The 18,163-nt window shown below is 38.3% G+C and overlaps 1 protein-coding gene across 1 annotated transcript; it reads right to left on the bottom strand.

The window, feature by feature from the left end:
- Window positions 1-972: 972 nt before the first annotated feature.
- On the bottom strand, window positions 973-17,933 carry LOC146004240 (uncharacterized). Its single transcript, XM_083142922.1, has 4 exons — window positions 17,852-17,933; window positions 6,766-7,152; window positions 3,783-3,915; window positions 973-1,537 (listed from the first exon to the last, which is right to left on the bottom strand). Exons 2-4 carry the CDS (start codon window positions 7,148-7,150, stop codon window positions 1,483-1,485), a joined length of 573 nt encoding a protein of 190 aa, XP_082999048.1. The 5' UTR covers window positions 7,151-7,152; window positions 17,852-17,933; the 3' UTR covers window positions 973-1,482.
- Between the last annotated feature and the right edge of the window lie 230 nt (window positions 17,934-18,163).

Raw genomic sequence — 18,163 nt, 5'->3', positions numbered from 1 at the left:
CTAATGGAAGGTTTCAAAATTATAACTTACCTGCAAAATACTTCCAGTTATTGATGACTCGATACCTGAGTCTGGGTATGTAGTAAGTGAAAAACACGATTATGAAAACGATCAAGAATCCTTTCACTACAAACTTCAGAACAACAATGGCCAAGACGGTTAACACCCAAATGTACAGGGCCTTCTTGCCAACAATGTACTCGATGGGCCCGCGCCCTGTAGGAAATGAGCGTTGGATATATTTTGCTTCCAATGCACTCGTTGATGTTGGTATATCTTCCACTTCGCTGATAACAGTTTGACAACAAACCAAGTAGAGGTTGATAAAATCTATCACGAAAAGCAAAACAGTCAGATGGTTATTCGTCATTTTTTTAAAAGCGTGAGTATACTGAACGGGTGTAACTTGTGGTACTGCAAGTTTGAATGTTTAACTGTGTTGAATCTCTGTGTTTCCGCTTGTCGTTAGCACCAGTGTTTCATTTTTCGGTCGCTTCCTTGCCTGTCAATTATTATAGAGGAGTGAAGTTTTCCCCGCGAGCACGCTTGGACGTTCAACAAATTATACAGGTTTCAACGATGTGGCTCAAGGTCAGATTAAATACTCTGATTTTAAAATATCAATCCGATCTCTGTGGCTCAGCACAGGTTCGAACTGGCCTGGTCATGGATGTTCTTTGTGAGTGTGTCTTCATCAATTTCATGATATCATCACTCATCTTTATTAGCCTAAAATGGCACGAAAGCAAAGATAAATAATAAAAATCAAGTCAAATAATGTTTATGGACGTCTTTATGTTTAAATGTGGCACTTTTCACAACTATCCTTCGGTTTGTAATATTAAACCCATTGATTATATATTTAGAATTCAAATTCGTTATTGAATCTGAATTACGCCAATAAATTATAAACTCATTTTAGATTTACATACTTTAAATATAATCTTACATAGTTTGTCAGAACTAGCTGGATATATTTTAAATTACTGTTAACATCAAACCATATAATTTACTTTATCTCTTGGTTAGAATTTACAATTCATTGTCTCTCACATAATTTACAGCATGTAGACATTTTGAACTTTCTAACATATTTTGAAAACTTCACAGGTGACAACAATATATTTTTTTAATTACACAATGTATACTTTACAGTCAGCTCTATATATTACTTTTTAGGTTGTAAGTTAATGTTACATGTCTCCTTCAAATGTGATATTATTAAACGTGTATTTTCAAATATGGGTTAAATACGAGTATCATAACTTATACCAAATGTTAGAATAGTTGCTTTGATTCACTCACAGTAACAAGAAATACGAACGAGATGTGTTCGAAAAATACAACCCGTGTGTGGGTTTAACAAATAAATAACAATTAAATAAATAACAGCTAATAAATACGATTTTGTGGAAAGTTCTAAAATTATGTTTAGGATGTATTCCATTAGCTTTCTCCTTTCTTCAGGCAGTCTTTGGTTGTTTATGTACTCTCGGACGTTTTCTGTTTCTTAGGGTTGAATATCTGCCTCAGAAAACTGGAAAAAGAGAGATAATTGCGATCACATTCTTTTGGAATTGGCGTGCAAGTTAATAACAGATTAAAGTGCTACATGTGATATACGAGGGCTGAATGGAAAGTGGCGACACGAGGAGAATAAATGGATTCAGAGGGTATTCCTCAGGGAAGAATCAGCTGTCTTCCTCCTAGAATGAGACCACTTGTAAAAAACGCTTGATAAGCAGTTAGAAACCTGCTCTGTAGAGAATATTGGTGTGAACAATAGGCATCTGTACGTAAATAGAATAATAGGCAAGCTTTGTATTTACGTAACACGACCGTATTTAAGGCGACTGGTTATACACAGTCAAAACACCCTTCATTGGTATCATCATTCTGTATTAATTCTATAATAAACAACACAATATTTCAAATAGTTCTGAATATAAGCTTTTGTTTTTAAGGTCACTTTATGCACTGATAGACTAATCGGGACTGTACCTAAAGTTTAAATTGGGATCCGAACCACTATGTTTCTCCACTGAGTATCGAATCCAGGTCCAGATAGATTATAGTTGATTTTCTGCAAGTGATAGTTTTCTATGTTTGGTGTATGCAAATGTTTTTATTCTCCTTCTTCGCTATTATCAGCGCAGCGAAGCGAAGTAGGAAGTTTTTACTAAATATTTTGCAAATCGACAATAATGTTGATATTGTAGATCGGTATGTTTATGTTTAGAGTGGTTTTGTCAGGTTATCGATCGACGGAAAATTCGACGAGGACTTTCAAATTTGTAAAAAAAAATCATACTTTTAAAATTTTTCATCAAAGTCTACTCTACCATAGCCTCATTTTCATAACTTGGATCGCCAATACATTAAAGCCCCTATCACACGGAACTGGAAGTCCAGTAGGAATGCTCTAGTTGACGTTGGACTGGCTACCCATTTGTTAGTTTTCGCCTCACACGGTACTTGTTATACCGTACTTGTCGATAGTCTTTCGTTCCCATAATGGCGGCCGCGCGAGATGTAAACAACGTATCACTTCACACTTTTAAAATACGATAACTATCCAACCGAGAGGAATATCGCATCGCATTAAATGGTTTTAGGTAGAGAAGAACGGCGCTGATAAAATACGTACTTTACAACGTTTACTATACACGTATGGAAGAATATTTTAGCTTTTTCAATTGTAAACATGCCTTTCGTGTTGTATGCACTCGGAAGCCACAGACAAAAAAAAAGGCTACTTTACAAACTCACAGAATATCTTCACATGGCCAAACTTTGCTCTGATTGGCTGTTCCACAGAATCTAGTCGAAGAAGTTAGTAGCAATTAGAACATGTCCTATTCCTCAAAACCAGTCAAGCAGTCAGCCAGGCGGCCATGATTACTACCCAGAAAGTCAGTTCATCGCCAACTAGGGCATTCTAACTAGAAATCCAGTTCCGTGTGATAGGGGCTTTAGCGTCATTATGTGTGCAAAAACGGGTGTGAGTAGCTAATTGAGAGGGATGGTAACACTTCTTCTGGACGCGAGGTTGAAGTGAACAACCATAGAATCAGGGCCGAGTGTGTTGCCACGCACGTGTCAGGAGTAAGAATAAGCGTCAAATTTGCTCCTGCCACGTAATTCGTCTGCTAAGAGGATGTTACAAATCTTAAGAACAGATTAAGACGTAGAAATGCAAGTTTATGATTAGTGGGAATGAATGTACAGGTAATTTAGAACCTTTTCTTTAGAAAGCATTTAGCTATATTATTTTAATGCTAACCGAACCTAACCTAACTACGAGAGCATTTAGGTTTATTATTAGAAGAATGCTAAGGGACCTAATCTTAAAATATTTTTGTGAAAGTAATCGCTACAACTTCACAGTATGTGTTACAGACGTAATTGCATATATAGCATGATGAAATCACGATAAAACAAAGACCGAGTCTGCTGCCACGCGCATCTTTTTTCAGGTTCTAGCAGAAAAAGAACGTGGCAGCAGACACTACCTAGAATGACCACTAGCGGCCCCTGCTTCGGTGAAAATAACGTTTGACTAGCCATTCCATCACTACAATGTAAAGCTTAGGGTAACCAAATGACGAACGAAATTATTTTGGGACACAACGAATGTGGCGCCGCCACCGGAAATGTTTGGCAATGAACAGCCCCATTGTTCCGGATATTAGAATTAACGTGTATTATTTAACCCAGTAGAAATAAATGGTTGGTAACTTGCAATAATAACAATTATAATGCTAATAGTGCTAATTAATTACCTGAATAATGTTGGATTGCCGTCATAAGCTCTCTGTACATGACACATGAAGCCGCATTTTTTGGATTCCTTGCTTTTCTTCTCGATCCCTCCAAGCACAAACTGAGTCAGGTCGTCCAGCGCATCGCTCCCACCTGAAAAGGAAGATTACGTAAGTTAGGTTTTGCTCGAACTCGTAATGAATTGGGAATATATTTTTATACTAAACTACACAAAAGAAGAGTTCTCTTTCCACTATTATTATAAACATGGGAGATTTCTGGAAAGAGTTAATGTAATTTGAATGGTGAAATTGTAGAGATATTTTATAACAAAAAGTATTGTTTTCTATGACTTACAGGCAGTAAGTTACAGCAACTATTATTATTATTATTGTTATTATTATTATTTGAAATAGGGTTACATTTAAGCTTACAGTTTATTTTACAGTGATTATCTAACTATAATGAATTAATGTTAAGAATACAGTTATGCAAATTGTATATAGTAGATAGCTATACAGAATATGGAAATTACAAATGTATGTAATTAATAAAAAAACATAAGTAGTAGTAGTAGTAGTCAGTGGCGGCGATCAGGGGGTCGAGGGGGGCAGTTGCTTTTTTTGCCCCCTCACTATGCTAAACATCAACCAAGGTAAAGTAACTGTCCTTGCCCCCCTAGTTTGGCACCTTGACCCCCCAAGTTTTGGAATCCAATCGCCACCACTGGTAGTAGTAGAAGTAATGTAATAATAATAATAAAAAATAACAACAAAAATAAAAACAATAATAGCAGTAAAAATAGCAATAATAATAATAATAATAAAAGTTTCTGTGACTCTGCCCCCCCCTGAGAGAAAATCCTGCGGGCGCCCTTGATTATGAATATTATTTTGTGGTGTGCAATATTCATCTGAAAAGTTCTCGACCTAAAAATGAAATAACCCATTTAAAATTTCATTTTATTTTCATTTTTCAATATAATATCCTTTAAGATCAATACATTATTTTCCAGCGCCATTATTTCATAAGTTCATTAATCAATAATATCATTGTCGCGATTACTCAACAGGTAGAGAAGCCACGTGATTATGTGAGAATGATTAAAGTGAATGATAAAACTGAACACACCATCGTGTTTCTTGTGAAATTCTAGCCAATTTTGATGTATCACATGACTAGCTTTCCATTTAAGAAATTTTATGAAAAATATATAAATTGCCTGAAAATTTGAAGTTGTCGGGCCTGATATATATATATATATATATATATATATATATATATATATATATCAGGGGTTTCCAACTGGCGGCCCGCGGGCCGCATGCGGCCTCCGTTGCCTTTTTCTGCGGCCCGCGAAGCCAGTTTGCAAAATACATTAATTTTATTTATTTTTATTAAAATACGTTCTTTTTTTACTGAAGGAACGGATGCTCTGTGAAGAAAGACAATATCACAGGTAGAATTGGTTTTGCAGTCAATAATGATAATCAGAAGAATCTAAAGTGACGTAACTTTCTCTTCACACCATGCATTCCATCCCTTCGCTATGTGGAATGAACTCGTCTGCTTCCGCGAAGGCTTCACTCTTTGTGTTCAGAAACAAACTGCAGATAGGCGCTATAGAGATCTGTTTCTTTACGCACGAAGTACGAAAAGATTTCCAGTGTTCCAACTCGGATTGTACTGTGACTGATTGTTAAAGTTTGTGCAAATATCGAAATGAGCAATATCTCCAAAAAACGTAAGATTGAAAATTAAAATAGCTTCTCTCCAACTTGAATTGCGTGATTTGCAAGGCGATGTGTTCCTTCAAACTAGGCAAGAAAAGGGGCCAGAGTTTTTCAAATACCTGTCAAAGGAAAGTTTTCCAAACCTTCATAGTTTTGGGCAAAGAATGACATCGATGTTTGGCAGCACATACACATGTGAAAGTGTTTTTTCTACAATGAAGTTCATCAAGAACCGCTACAGAAGCCGACTGGCAGATTCTTCACTGCTTCACCTTCTGAGACTTTCAAATACAGAAATTCAAATACAACTTTAATAAAAGAAGCAGATCGGGCTCAATTTTCACATTGAACACTTACTATGAAGGATTCTTATTTGTATGGTGTGTCTTTAATTTCTTTCAATTCATCAATAAGTATTGGGTTTTTGTGAAATAAATTGTAATTATACAATTTTGAATTGTAATTCCATTGTTTTATTGCCACATTTTAGAAATTTAGGTCATGCGAAAGTACTACATTTTCAGTTCAGTACTTACAATTTTTGTAATTTTTAATACCCACCCCCCCAAAAAAAAAATGCGGCCCGCCTATCAACTGCTGGATATAATTTTGGCCCTCGGACCTTTTGAAGTTGGAAACCACTGATATATATAATAAATGCAGCCGAGAAATAAAATTAAGAATAACAATGGCGAAAGAAGCCTTCAATAGAAAGAAAAATATATTCTGTGGATCTGTGAACAAAGAACTGAGGAAATTCTTTGTACGGAGTGTAGCTCTGTAGGGTGCGGAAACATGGACACTGAGAACATGTGAGAAAAAGCGACTGGAAGCTCTGGAAATGTGGCTGTGGAGACGAATGGAACGGGTGAAATGGGCAGAAAAGTGAGAAATGAGACTGTGCTAGGAGGAGTTGGGGAAAGAAGATCAATGCTGGAGAAAATCATGAAGAGAAAATGAAATTGATTGGGCCACTGGATGAGAAGATCATCCTAAGGGATGCTATTGAAGGAATGGTCAAGGGAAAGATAATCCGGACGAGAAGAAGATACCTAATGATTGATGCCATCGAAATAAATGGTTTCTACGCTGCTACAAATCGAAGAGCTGAAGATCGAACAGCATGGAAGTTGAAAGGAAAGGCCTGGGCAGAAAGAAATGAATGAAAGATTGAATAAGAATTTTTTGCTATAAATCAGGTGAAACCAATATGGCGGAGTTCCCGGGAGCGACCCACTCTGCAAAATATCAAATGCAAAGAAATGCTTACCTACGGCAGCGTGCCTCTTTTCCATGGACATCTCAACCTTCGGCATAAACAGCAGAACGCACAGAACAGCAATCACCTTGATGATAAGCTTGAACAGAAGAAGTTTCCCCACGATCTTCAAGATCGTCATAAGGTCAAACCCGAACAGAGATGGCGGCGCAGGTGCAGGGGAGTAAACAGGGGCGGGTGCAGGAGCTGGAGCCATGGGTGCCTTGTAACCATTGCCGTTAGATGGTGCTGGAGCTCCTGCCCCGTGAGATTCTGCGTACGCATCCAGATAACTGTCTCTTCTCGCGCGGTTGTCTTTGACCACTTCAGCTCCCGCAATGGCGACGACCACCAGCAACATGGAGGCTACGGTTAGTAGTAGTTTGCTAGACGGCATGGCTGCAAAGGAAAAATAACATATATCAAACTAACTAACTCTCTAGCCTTCTTAAACCCGAAGGTTCATGGCTGCAGCAACACAGGCCTTCCATGTTTCCCTATTTTGAGCAAGTTCTATATACTCTTTTCCATCCCTACCGATTTCCCTTAGGTCCATCTCAACGTTGTCCCTCCATCTTCGTCTTGGCCTTCCTACAGGTCTCTTACCATCAGGTTTCCCAACAAGAATCCTGTAAACTCCTCGTTCCTCTCCCATTCGTGCCACATGGCCTGCCCACCTAAGTCTTCTTGATTTAATTATTCTAATAATATCTGGACATGAATACAAATTATGTAGTTCTAAATTATGTAACCTTCTCCACTCACCTGTCTCCTTATCCCTTTTAGGTCCAAATATTTTCCTAAGGATCTTATTTTCAAATACTCTCAATTTATGTTCCTCTTTCAATGTAAGGGACCAAGTTTCACATGCATATAATACTACAGGCAAAATTACTGTTTTGTATATTTTAACTTTCAGTTTCTTAGATATTAAACGAGAAGACAAAAGTTTATGAAGAGAGAAGTAACATGCATTTCCTGAATTAAGCCTACTTTTTATTTCCTCTTTAATATAATTTTCATTTGTTAATATTACTCCTAAGTATTTGCATTTGGAAACTGGTTCAAACGAGTTGTTATCAATAATTAGATTTTGATTATTACCTAACACTTGGTTTCGGCCTGTAAGCATATATTTAGTTTTCTCTTTGTTAACTTCCAAACCTATCTCTTTAGCAGTTTTGAAAAATATTTTAGCATTATTCTTAATTGTATTCACATCATCCCCCAGTAAGTCTACATCATCTGCATATGCTAACAACTGAGTCACACCATTTAATTTTAGTCCTTCTTTAGTTTCTTTTACCTTCCTAACAGCATATTCTAAGGCAAAATTAAAGAGCAATGGAGATAATGCATCTCCTTGTTTTAACCCATCATGAATTGTAAATTTGTCAGACATATTAATACCCACACGAATTTTACTTTCTGTTTCACTGGTGCATACTTTTATCATACTAACAAGCTTCTTAGGTATTCCAAACTCAACTAATATATTATATAGTTTATCTCTTTTGACTGAATCATATGCTTTTTTGAAATCAATGAATAGCTGATGGACATTTTGATTATATTCCCACTTTTTTTCAAGTGTCTGTCTGATGTGAAAAATTTGATCTGTAGTTGATCTGTTACGTTTAAATCCACATTGATAATCACCTATAATTTCATTAGCATATGGGGTTAGTCTTGTTAAAAGAATGTTAGATAATATTTTATATGTTGTTGAGAGTAGAGAAATTCCACGGTAATTATTGCAGTTCATTTTATCACCTTTTTTAAACACAGGAACAATTATGGATTCTTTCCACTGTTGAGGGATTTCTTCTTTATTCCATATTAAACAGATTAATTTATGAATTTGATACATTAATGAATTTCCACCATATTTAATTAACTCAGCTGGTATTAAATCAATGCCAGGTGCTTTGTTATTCTTTAGCCTTTTAATAGCATCTTTAACTTCAGTCAAGTTGGGTTCTGGAACTAAAGGTTCTGCTGTGTGTACTTCATTCACTTCTGATTTATCTCCTACATGGACATTTAAAAGGTCATTAAAGTAGTTCTTCCATCTATTTAGAATATCACTTGGGTCAGCTAGAAAATCACCGTCTTTATCTTTTATCAAGTTTACTTTAGGTTGCCACCCCTTTCTAAATTCATTTACACCTTTATATAAATCTCTGATATTTTTATTTTTGCTGTTTGTTTCAATTTCGTTAATTTTGGTTTTCAAGTAATCTCTTTTTTTACTTCTAAACGTGCGGTTAACTTCTCGCTTTATTCTATTATAATTGTTTAGATTTGTATCATCAGAGTTATTTAACCACCTAAGTCTAGCCTGATTTCTTATTTCTATTAGATTATGACATTCATTATCAAACCATGGCTTACTTTTTCTCGGTTTATGGTATCCTATACTTTCTTTACCTGCTGATTCTATTGCATTACGTATGTGCTCCCAATTCTTATTTACGTCTGTTTCATTTATATTTTCATCATCATTTAAATCCTGCAAAACATCAAATCTATTTGACAGTTTAATTTGGTAATCTTTCTTAATTCTTTCATCAGTAAACTTTCCTGTATCAAATTTTAGAACTTTTAGATTTTGTTGCTTATGATTTATCACTGAGAGTCTTTCTCTTAATTTAGCAATTACTAAATAATGGTCACTAGCACAGTCAGCACCTCTATGTGTACGAACGTCAATTATACTAGTATGCCTTCTCTTATCAATGAGAATATGATCTATCTGATTGTGAGTTTTACCATCTGGAGAAGACCAGGTATATTTATGGATATCTTTATGTTTAAAAGTGGTACTTTTCACAATTAAATTGTTTGAGGTTGCAAAAGTAATCAATCTTATACCATTATCATTACTTAATTCATGAAGACTTTCTTTACCAATCGTGGGTTTAAATGTCTCTTCTTTGCCAATTTGTGCATTACAGTCACCTAACAGAATTTTCATATCATACTGAGAAAATTTATCAAAGACCTGTTCTAACTCTGCATAAAAATCATCTTTAGTATTATCATCTTTATCTTCCGTTGGTGCATGTATGTTTATTAAAATAATTTTACACCACCTACCCTGTAAAACTGCATATGATATCCTATCATTAATAAATTCTACTGTTTTAAGAGCCGATATAATTCTATTATTTATGAAAAAGCCTGTTCCAAAATTATGATTTTCAGTACCACCATAGAAAAAAGTATAATTTTTAGTTTTACAATTCCCTTCTCCTGGCCACCTAACTTCCTGGACAGCTACTACATCTAATTTATACTTAACTATCTCATTAACTGTACACTGAAATGCCCCAGGCCGGTAAAGGCTCAGAACATTCCAGGTGCCTAATTTAATATCCTTCTTCCTAACGTAGATCTTATCCTTAGTCCAGAGACCTCCCAAAGTAGTCCCCACCCGGAGATCCGAACGGGGGACTATTTTACCTCCGGAATATTTTACCTTGGGAACATCCATGGCCTTATATTGTTGTTTCTTGACAACTATAACATATACCAACTAAAATAGTAGCACAGAAAACTTGCTGCAAGCCTGAAGCAAACTTGCCATGCCAAGTGACAAAGCTTGCAGCAAGATCTCCATGGAAGCTGCAAGCTTTCACCCAGTTACCATAAATCTAACTTGCAGAAAACTTGCCAGGGCAAACCTGCAACAATCTTGTCATAACTAGCTGTAAGCTATCAGCAGTAGCCTTTCTGCAATTCAAAAATGCTTGCGAGCACTCACTTGCCGAGTATCACTTACATCGAACTTGCATCCAGCTTGCCACATCAAACTTACTTTTACAAGCTATAGTAAACTTTCCACAAGCTTACGTCCTATCTGGGCTTCCACTCGTGAGCCAACAATATCGATAATTGAAAGTCGTTGAATAACGTTCTTATTGCATCTCGAAGAGTTTGAAATTGCACCCGCAAGCGATCAAATACAATTTTGACTAAAATTGGAATGGCGAACAAGAGAGTATGAATTTCTGCCCTTGATGCAAGTGGAAGAAATTTTTCAAGTTGATTATTAAACTGGACGCGAAGTTTGAAAAATATGACAAATAAGAATTCCTTATGGGAAGAAAATTTCATCAACTTGAACTTCAAGTTGCGATTAATGAAATAGGACTTTCGACTTTTCCGACTACAAATCAAACCTTCCACGTGTCCTCTTTCCGTTAATGTGTTTTTCTACGCCATCGGAAGTTTGATATCCCCAAGAGAACTAATAAAATAATACTCCCATAAGCGTAATGTTAATTTTCTTCCCCTCCTACAACCATCCAGCGCCCAGACCTCTCTTTCCCCAGCTCGCCGCGACGAAAGGTCGGTGGGGGAGGAGCTGTTTAGGGGCCTCGCGTCTGGCTGGACACAAACTGTTCCTCTTGCCCTTAACTCTCATTCGTTCGACACTCTTCCAGTCTTCTACGTAATTCCTTTCTCTCTCTCTCCCCCCCTCTCTCTCTCTCTCTCTCTCTCTCTCTATCTATCTATCTATCTATCTTCTATCTATCTTTTTCTCTCTTTCTCTCTCTGTTCTAATCTTCTTCCTTCTCGCACTCCAATGTTTCTATTTACATTTTCCTCTCATTGAATTGCTATATATTGCTACCAAACAGTTTCTCTCGTTCTCCAACACCGAGACTAACGAAAAGCTATGGAAAAGCAACAAAAATAACAAAACAAGCCAGTACGCGGAGAGGTCAAAAAACGAAAGATCACAATCTACAAGTCCTGATTATTTTCTTGTCACAGACGCTACGTTAAATGAATGACAACGAGTGGGTGTCCGTTAGTGCACTGTCTGACGCGAATGTGATGTCATCGTGGAATGTAACTTGCGTGAAACGAATGACAATGTCGTTCTTCATGTCGGTCTGTTTGTGCATTTCCGAATCGATTCCCGTAGCGTATGTTACTGTGGAAGTGGAATATGAGCCGTGGAGATATGTTTCCAGGCCTGGCGTGTAATGAGAATCGGAAATCTTGACAACGAAGTCACGTGAAGTTGCACCCCTCCCCCCCCCCCCCACGACCAAATTGAAAAAAGAAAGCAACAACCGAGTATGCCAATATTTAATACATAATTTGTGCTAATTTGTGCACGCTATCCCAGAATTTGTGGCAGGAATTTGTAATTCAAAATGGTAGGGCCAACTTCACACTGCGCCCCCTCCCCCCCCCCCCACTTTCTTGAAACGGACCAAAACCGGTGCCAATATATAGTGCATAATTTGTGCACACGTGGTTTGGCAGGAATTTGTAATTCAAAATGGTGGGGCAAACTTCACACCAGTCCCCGACTTGCTTGAAACGGACCAAAACCAGTGTCAATATTTAGTGCAGGGGCCGGGTATTCCGGGGCCCTGCCGTCGGGCGCCCTCGTTGAGTAGCGCTAAAACCTTACTTCTGATTATATAAGCGTGGTTATTTGTTTTAATAAGAATTGGATTTGCATTTGTGTGGACAAAAATTAATTGAAGTTACCGCTGCATTACATACTGGGCCATATTGATGGGACACATTTCAAATGCGTGGAGCATGTAGGAAGCAACATTTATTACCAAATATATGGAAAACACTGCCAAAGGACGGGAGTTTTGCACTGTGTTCAGTGTTTGAAGATTACATCCCTGAGATGGATACCACCTTGACGAGAACATGCTTTGGCTCTAACAGTCATGTTCAGCACAGTTTTGCGCAGGATTTCGTCTGCGATGGCCGCTATCTCCCTTCGGATGTTGTCCTTTAGTTCATTGATGGTAGTGGGCCTTATGGTGTACACCTTGTCCTTTAGGGGGGGGGGGCACTTGCCCTCCCTGAGATTTCTGCGAAGGCTTCACATAATTCAAATTTTGAAATTGTAGCGTAGGGTAAATGTGCCGTGAAAGACAGCAGATTAAGTGCCTAAGAAAACATTCTTCATACCCGAAATGAGACGGCTTGGCCTAAGGGACATGTGGCTGCAGCAGGATGGTGCCACTAGTCATACAGCAGTAGTGTCAATGACAACCCTTCGACGACACTTTCCGGGACGGCTCATCTTGTGATTCGGTGATGTCTGTTGGCCATCCTGATCCCCGGATCTACTACTTCCTGTGTGGTCACCTAAAGGACAAGGTGTACACCACAAGGCCCACTACCATCAAAAAACTGAAGGACAACATCCGAAGGGAGATAGCGGCCATCGCAGCAAAACTATGCTGAACATGACTGTTAGAGCCAAAGCATGTTCTCGTCAAGGTGGTGTCCATCTCAGGGATGTAATCTTCAAACACTGAACACAGTGCAAAACTCCCGTCCTTTGGCAGTGTTTTCCATATATTTGGTAATAAATGTTGCTTCCTACATGCTCCACATATGCATTTGAAATGTGTCCCATCAATATGGCCCAATATTGCAAAATCATGTAACAATTTAAGCTAAGAGATTACTGATGTTTTAGGTATTAATCAACGTGTTCTTTAACAGTAACACTTAAGGTATTTTAAAAATAAGGGTATTGCGTTTCCTCGCTAAAATCGTAAATATACGAGGGGTGGTGAAAAGGAGAAGGTCCAGGGTGCAAAGTTTGGGGGGTTGATAAGGTAGAGATTAGGGGGGGGGCAAAAATGCACCTCACCCGGGTTAAAATTTTATCTTGAGCCGGCCCTGGACTTACCTTCCTAGAGTGCTTTTCTTTTCGACTCTTTAGTAAACAGAGCCGGACCTGCCCACCGGGACACAGGATAAAATCTATTTGCATTGCTCTTGTCATAAGAACAGGCTAGTTCATACTATTATTTACAATAGCACATGTAAATTTTAGACACTCCCTCCCCCCAATAATGTGCAATTGAGTAATAATGAATTTACACTCTGAAAGCATAAAGCTTCCATTTTTGTTCACAGATAGCAGCACAAGATAATTATTCCTTGTTGGTTATACAAACCACGCAAAGCCACATAAACTGGCATTACTTTCAATTCTCTTGCACATAGTAATTGAATACTAAAAATTTTGAAAAGAAATACAAAGTTTAATTAATTTTGTGACATTAGATTGCAATTTACTTTCAATTCTTCTAAGTGAACAATTTCACATGAATTTATAAGAAAAGTACTGAGGTAAGGTGATTGACCAGTAGTCATTAACTAAAGCAAATACAGAGTGCGGAAAAGAATTCTCCAATCTATTTGTAACTCAATGCACTTTTAACAACATATTAGTCCACTGGAGTGGCCTCGAAGATTGTGTTTTTGTAGGTAGTTTGGATATTTCCTTCATGGGGCACCACGAATTAAATTTGCCCGCCCTATTGCTGTTCCAAGTCCGACTATGGGAGCTCGTCAACTAAAATGTATCGAGATGAGGTTTAGAAAGTGAAACGAGAACGAGATAGTTATTTGCACAACGAGACCAAGTCTCGTCTCGGTACAGCATAATATGCACGAAAAGGTACGGAAATGCCTAACAAAAAATATATTATTTGGCAGACCTGCCATCCTCACAAATAGTCAGAGTCGGAAAAACTAAACAACATGAACTTGAGTTTAATATTTTTGTAAAAACTAACCCCTAACACACAGTGAATATACAAAGGCTGTCGAAGAGAAGGTGAGACAATTTTTTTCCTGGCTTGGCAACACTGCCTATGGTTTCGGCACTAGTCGCGTCGTGTACGATGACTCATTCTGTTTCCGTAGCAAGTTGTCACATGTTGCGAAACTACGTTAGTGAGCAGCTGTGTTGATTTACGTGGAACGTGTTTCGTTTACACCTCCAGGTTCTTGTGTATAACTTTGCTTTTTGCGATGAGTATTCAAGATGAACAGCGACATTCCATAAAATTTTGTTGGCGTTTAGAGAAAAGTGCTGCGGAAACATATGCAATGTTTCAACAGGCATATGCCGATCAAGGCAGACTGAGTAGAGCCACAGTATTACCAAGGAGTCATTGAGACTCTGCGCCAGCACGTAGCAAAAAAGAGGCCGCATTTGAAGAACTCCTTCATATTGCATCACGATAACGCATGCCCGCATACAGCGCGGGTTTTTCAGGATTACGCGACGAAGAGGAAAAATATAAATTTTGCCGCATCCAGCATACAGGCCGGACCTTGCACCCTGCGACTTTTGGCTATTTCCACTTTTAAAGGCCGCTTTATGTGGTCGTCATTTCATGACGAACAAAGAAGTGATCACCGCAGCGCAAATTTTCTTCAGTTCGCTACCTGATGACGAATTTTCAGACATTCACGAAGTGGCAGGAGCGTATGGACGCTTGCTTAGCTGTCAATGGTGCCTATTTTGAAAATAATGTACGTCTACTCGATATGGCTGATTCTGAATAAAAATTTTGTGGTTTGTAATTTTTTTGTTTCATTTTAATGATTCTTGGAGGGGTCCATGTACATGCTTGTCTTTTAACTGCTACGCAGTCACGAGTTTTTTACCTATTGCGCTCATTTTGGTCTCAATCGGCAGTTAATGAACCAAATTTTCATCCTAGTACATTTGCTAGCCAATGGAGGTCGCTGTTTTCCTTTACGGGAATTAGTCTCACCTTCTCTGCGACAGCCTTTGTATAATTGTATGCATGGTGAAGATTAAATATGCATTAAAAGTTCACCAAAGAAGTAAAAATTCAGTCAAATACATTTCAATGCTCAAAGCACATAAGTGCTTGCTTATGAAGAAGAAAACCTCATATTGTTTCAAAAAAAAAAAAAATAATAACCATTTTAGGAACGGCTCTGTGCATTGTGGCAAGTATAACAGATTCCTTAGTGAGAACACCGTAATTTTTTCACAAACCTCTAATTTCTGGTTATTTTGCCGCTGGTATATATCATCTGTTTCAAGTTGCTGTCATTTAGACTAATGAGGTACTGGCGTTTGGACTCACAGCCAGTATAATCTTCTGTGCTGTAGCGGCGATTGGAGGGGGGGGGGCTCCCCTATTTTTTACCACTTTTGCCCCCGCACAATGCTAAACTTTATGGGCTCGGGTACCCTTTTCTACACCCTCGATTTTTCGCACATTTCAAATATTCTCGTTACGAAAATTAGTTCTTCATAAGAAACGATGTTTCTAAATAGCGAGGAAAGTATTTTTTTTAGATCTACGTGCTAAGAAACTTACGTTTTTTAATATTTAGATTCCTTATGTAACGTCGAAACGGTTTTGCAGGGATTTGATCATGGCGCATCTTGGATTCATGTCACAGGCGCACGTCTGAACATTTTCTTTTTCGTCTTATCTTTGACTTGTGCAATGGGATAATTTGCAATTTTTTCTTGTTATGAATGACTTGTGCAATGGGATAATTTGCGATTTCAATATATTATTTATGTAATTTATTGGCGGATTGGATATTTGAGACATTGCAATTGTTTTGTGCCACTTTAGACATTGGAATTGATTTGTGTGACATTGAATTAAGACAAAAGGACTAAATATGAAATTGACACACGTTCAACGGATGAAGGACATAGAGGACTTTGTTCGACGAGACATACGGGACATTGTAATTGACTTACAGGGAACCTAGCCCCACGAACCATTGGCGCTAGGCCCACGAACCATTGGCGCTAGCCCCACGAACCATTGGCGCTAGCCCCACGAACCATTGACGCTAGGCCCACGAACCATTGGCGCTAGCCCCACGAACCATTGGCGCTAGCCCCACGAACCATTGGCGCTAGCCCCACGAACCATTGGCGCTAGCCCCACGAACCATTGGTGCTAGCCCCACGAACCATTGACGCTAGCCCCACGAACCATTGGCGCTAGCCCCACGAACCATTGGCGCTAGCCCCATGAACCATTGGCGCGTGGATAGGTTAGTTCAGTTAGGTTGAGATCGATAGTTAAAATTTGGTGTCGTGTTAGTATCACGATCTAGAAATTGGAAATAATTGCGAACCATTTCAAACGACAAAATTTCAACTTTAAACGGCTGTACAGTCGTAAATACTTCTTTCCGCGCTCCATTTTTTTTATTCACAAATAGGATCAAATAATGTTCATAATGAAAAAAAAAATCAAAATTCGAGGGTGTAGAATAGGGTACCCGACCCACTTTATGTACCAAGAGAAAGGAAACTGTTTTTCCCACCCCCCAGTTTTGGAACCCAATCGCCGCCACTGCTTCTGTGGTGTCCTGTCCATGTGTAGTTGCGATTGTCCTTTCGTCTATTTCATCTTACCACTATTCATCATCATCTTAGCCAAAACTGGCAGAAAGCGAAATAAAAGAAAGCAAATCACTAAATCATGGTTGATTGATATAATTTATTTTACTTTGCGTTTCTGACACTTTTGGCTAATTGCGAAGATGCGGAAGAATGGTGATAAGATGAAGTTGTTACGTTCCCCGGATTATTCCCAATGGATCAACTTACGTTTATTCCTAAACGGCGAGCCTGAGACTTATCAGCCTACTTTGAAGCCCTCAGGTAGTGGGAAAACAGATAAGGATATGTTAACGTAAACCTTACTAATTCTCGCACACATATATTTAGATGTCAGTTAATGTTAATATTTTACATTTGCACTCGCAATTAAACTCCTTATTACAAACCAAATTGTATTCAGATCATAATAGTTCCTGACTACACAAATTAACACATTCACATTTTTTTAAATCACTTCCATTATCCCGCAACATTCATAATATCTCTCTCCTAACATCCTCCAATCAAATGTTTTAAGGTTAGTCCATAACCATAACAGAGTATCCAATTGAACAAAACAAATTACGTCATCATAGTACATTAAACACTTAAAATGATAAAATAAGTGGGTGCGTATCAAAGTATATGAACGAAAAATCACATACACATATGGACAGCACACCAACAGAAGTACCAACACAAGTCCGATACAGGATTATACTGGCCATAGATCCAGACGCCAGAGCCTCGTTAGTCTGCAAAATGCAGTCCAGGGTGTACTACATGGAAGAGAGGTTGACAATTGAGAAATCATTCAATCAAACCAAGTTGCTATCCAAATAGACATTCTTTAAACACCCAAAGAATCACAACACATTTTCAACTGGCTTTAAGTGTATTGTCTCCACTAACCTCAACTCCTATAGGTGGAACCTACTGATAAGATGCACCAAGACACAACAACGCTTCAGGCTTCACCCGGAGCTAAGCCAAGCTATAACTACTCGATTCTTCTTGCTGCGGGTCTCCTAAATCAAAAATCCATCTGCAAAGAAGGCACCTATCCCCCCTCCTTCGGTGCGTGATGGGACTCCCTTACTGCTTATTAGAAACTTGGCTCACATGAGGCCAAGTGACACCCTTCGGTCTCATATTTCACTTGACGATTTCGTCTGCGTCCATCTAATTAAGTTGCAAGCCAAATCCGCTTGTCGCACTGCAATG

Source organism: Lepisma saccharinum, chromosome 21 (genome assembly GCF_977018435.1).
Source record: "Lepisma saccharinum chromosome 21, izLepSacc3.1, whole genome shotgun sequence".
Taxonomy (NCBI): domain Eukaryota; kingdom Metazoa; phylum Arthropoda; class Insecta; order Zygentoma; family Lepismatidae; genus Lepisma; species Lepisma saccharinum.
The sequence above is the reverse complement of the archived record's forward strand: the minus strand, read 5'-3'. Positions and strand labels throughout refer to the sequence as shown.

Coding starts and splice junctions, on each gene's coding strand:
- LOC146004240 (XM_083142922.1), bottom strand. CDS start 7,150: ATGCCGTCTAGCAAACTACTACTAACCGTAGCCTCCATGTTGCTGGTG. Junction 3,916..6,765: donor AAAGAGGCACGCTGCCGTAG/GTAAGCATTTCT, acceptor CTTCCTTTTCAG/GTGGGAGCGATGCGCTGGAC. Junction 1,538..3,782: donor GGCAATCCAACATTATTCAG/GTAATTAATTAG, acceptor CTCTTTTTCCAG/TTTTCTGAGGCAGATATTCA.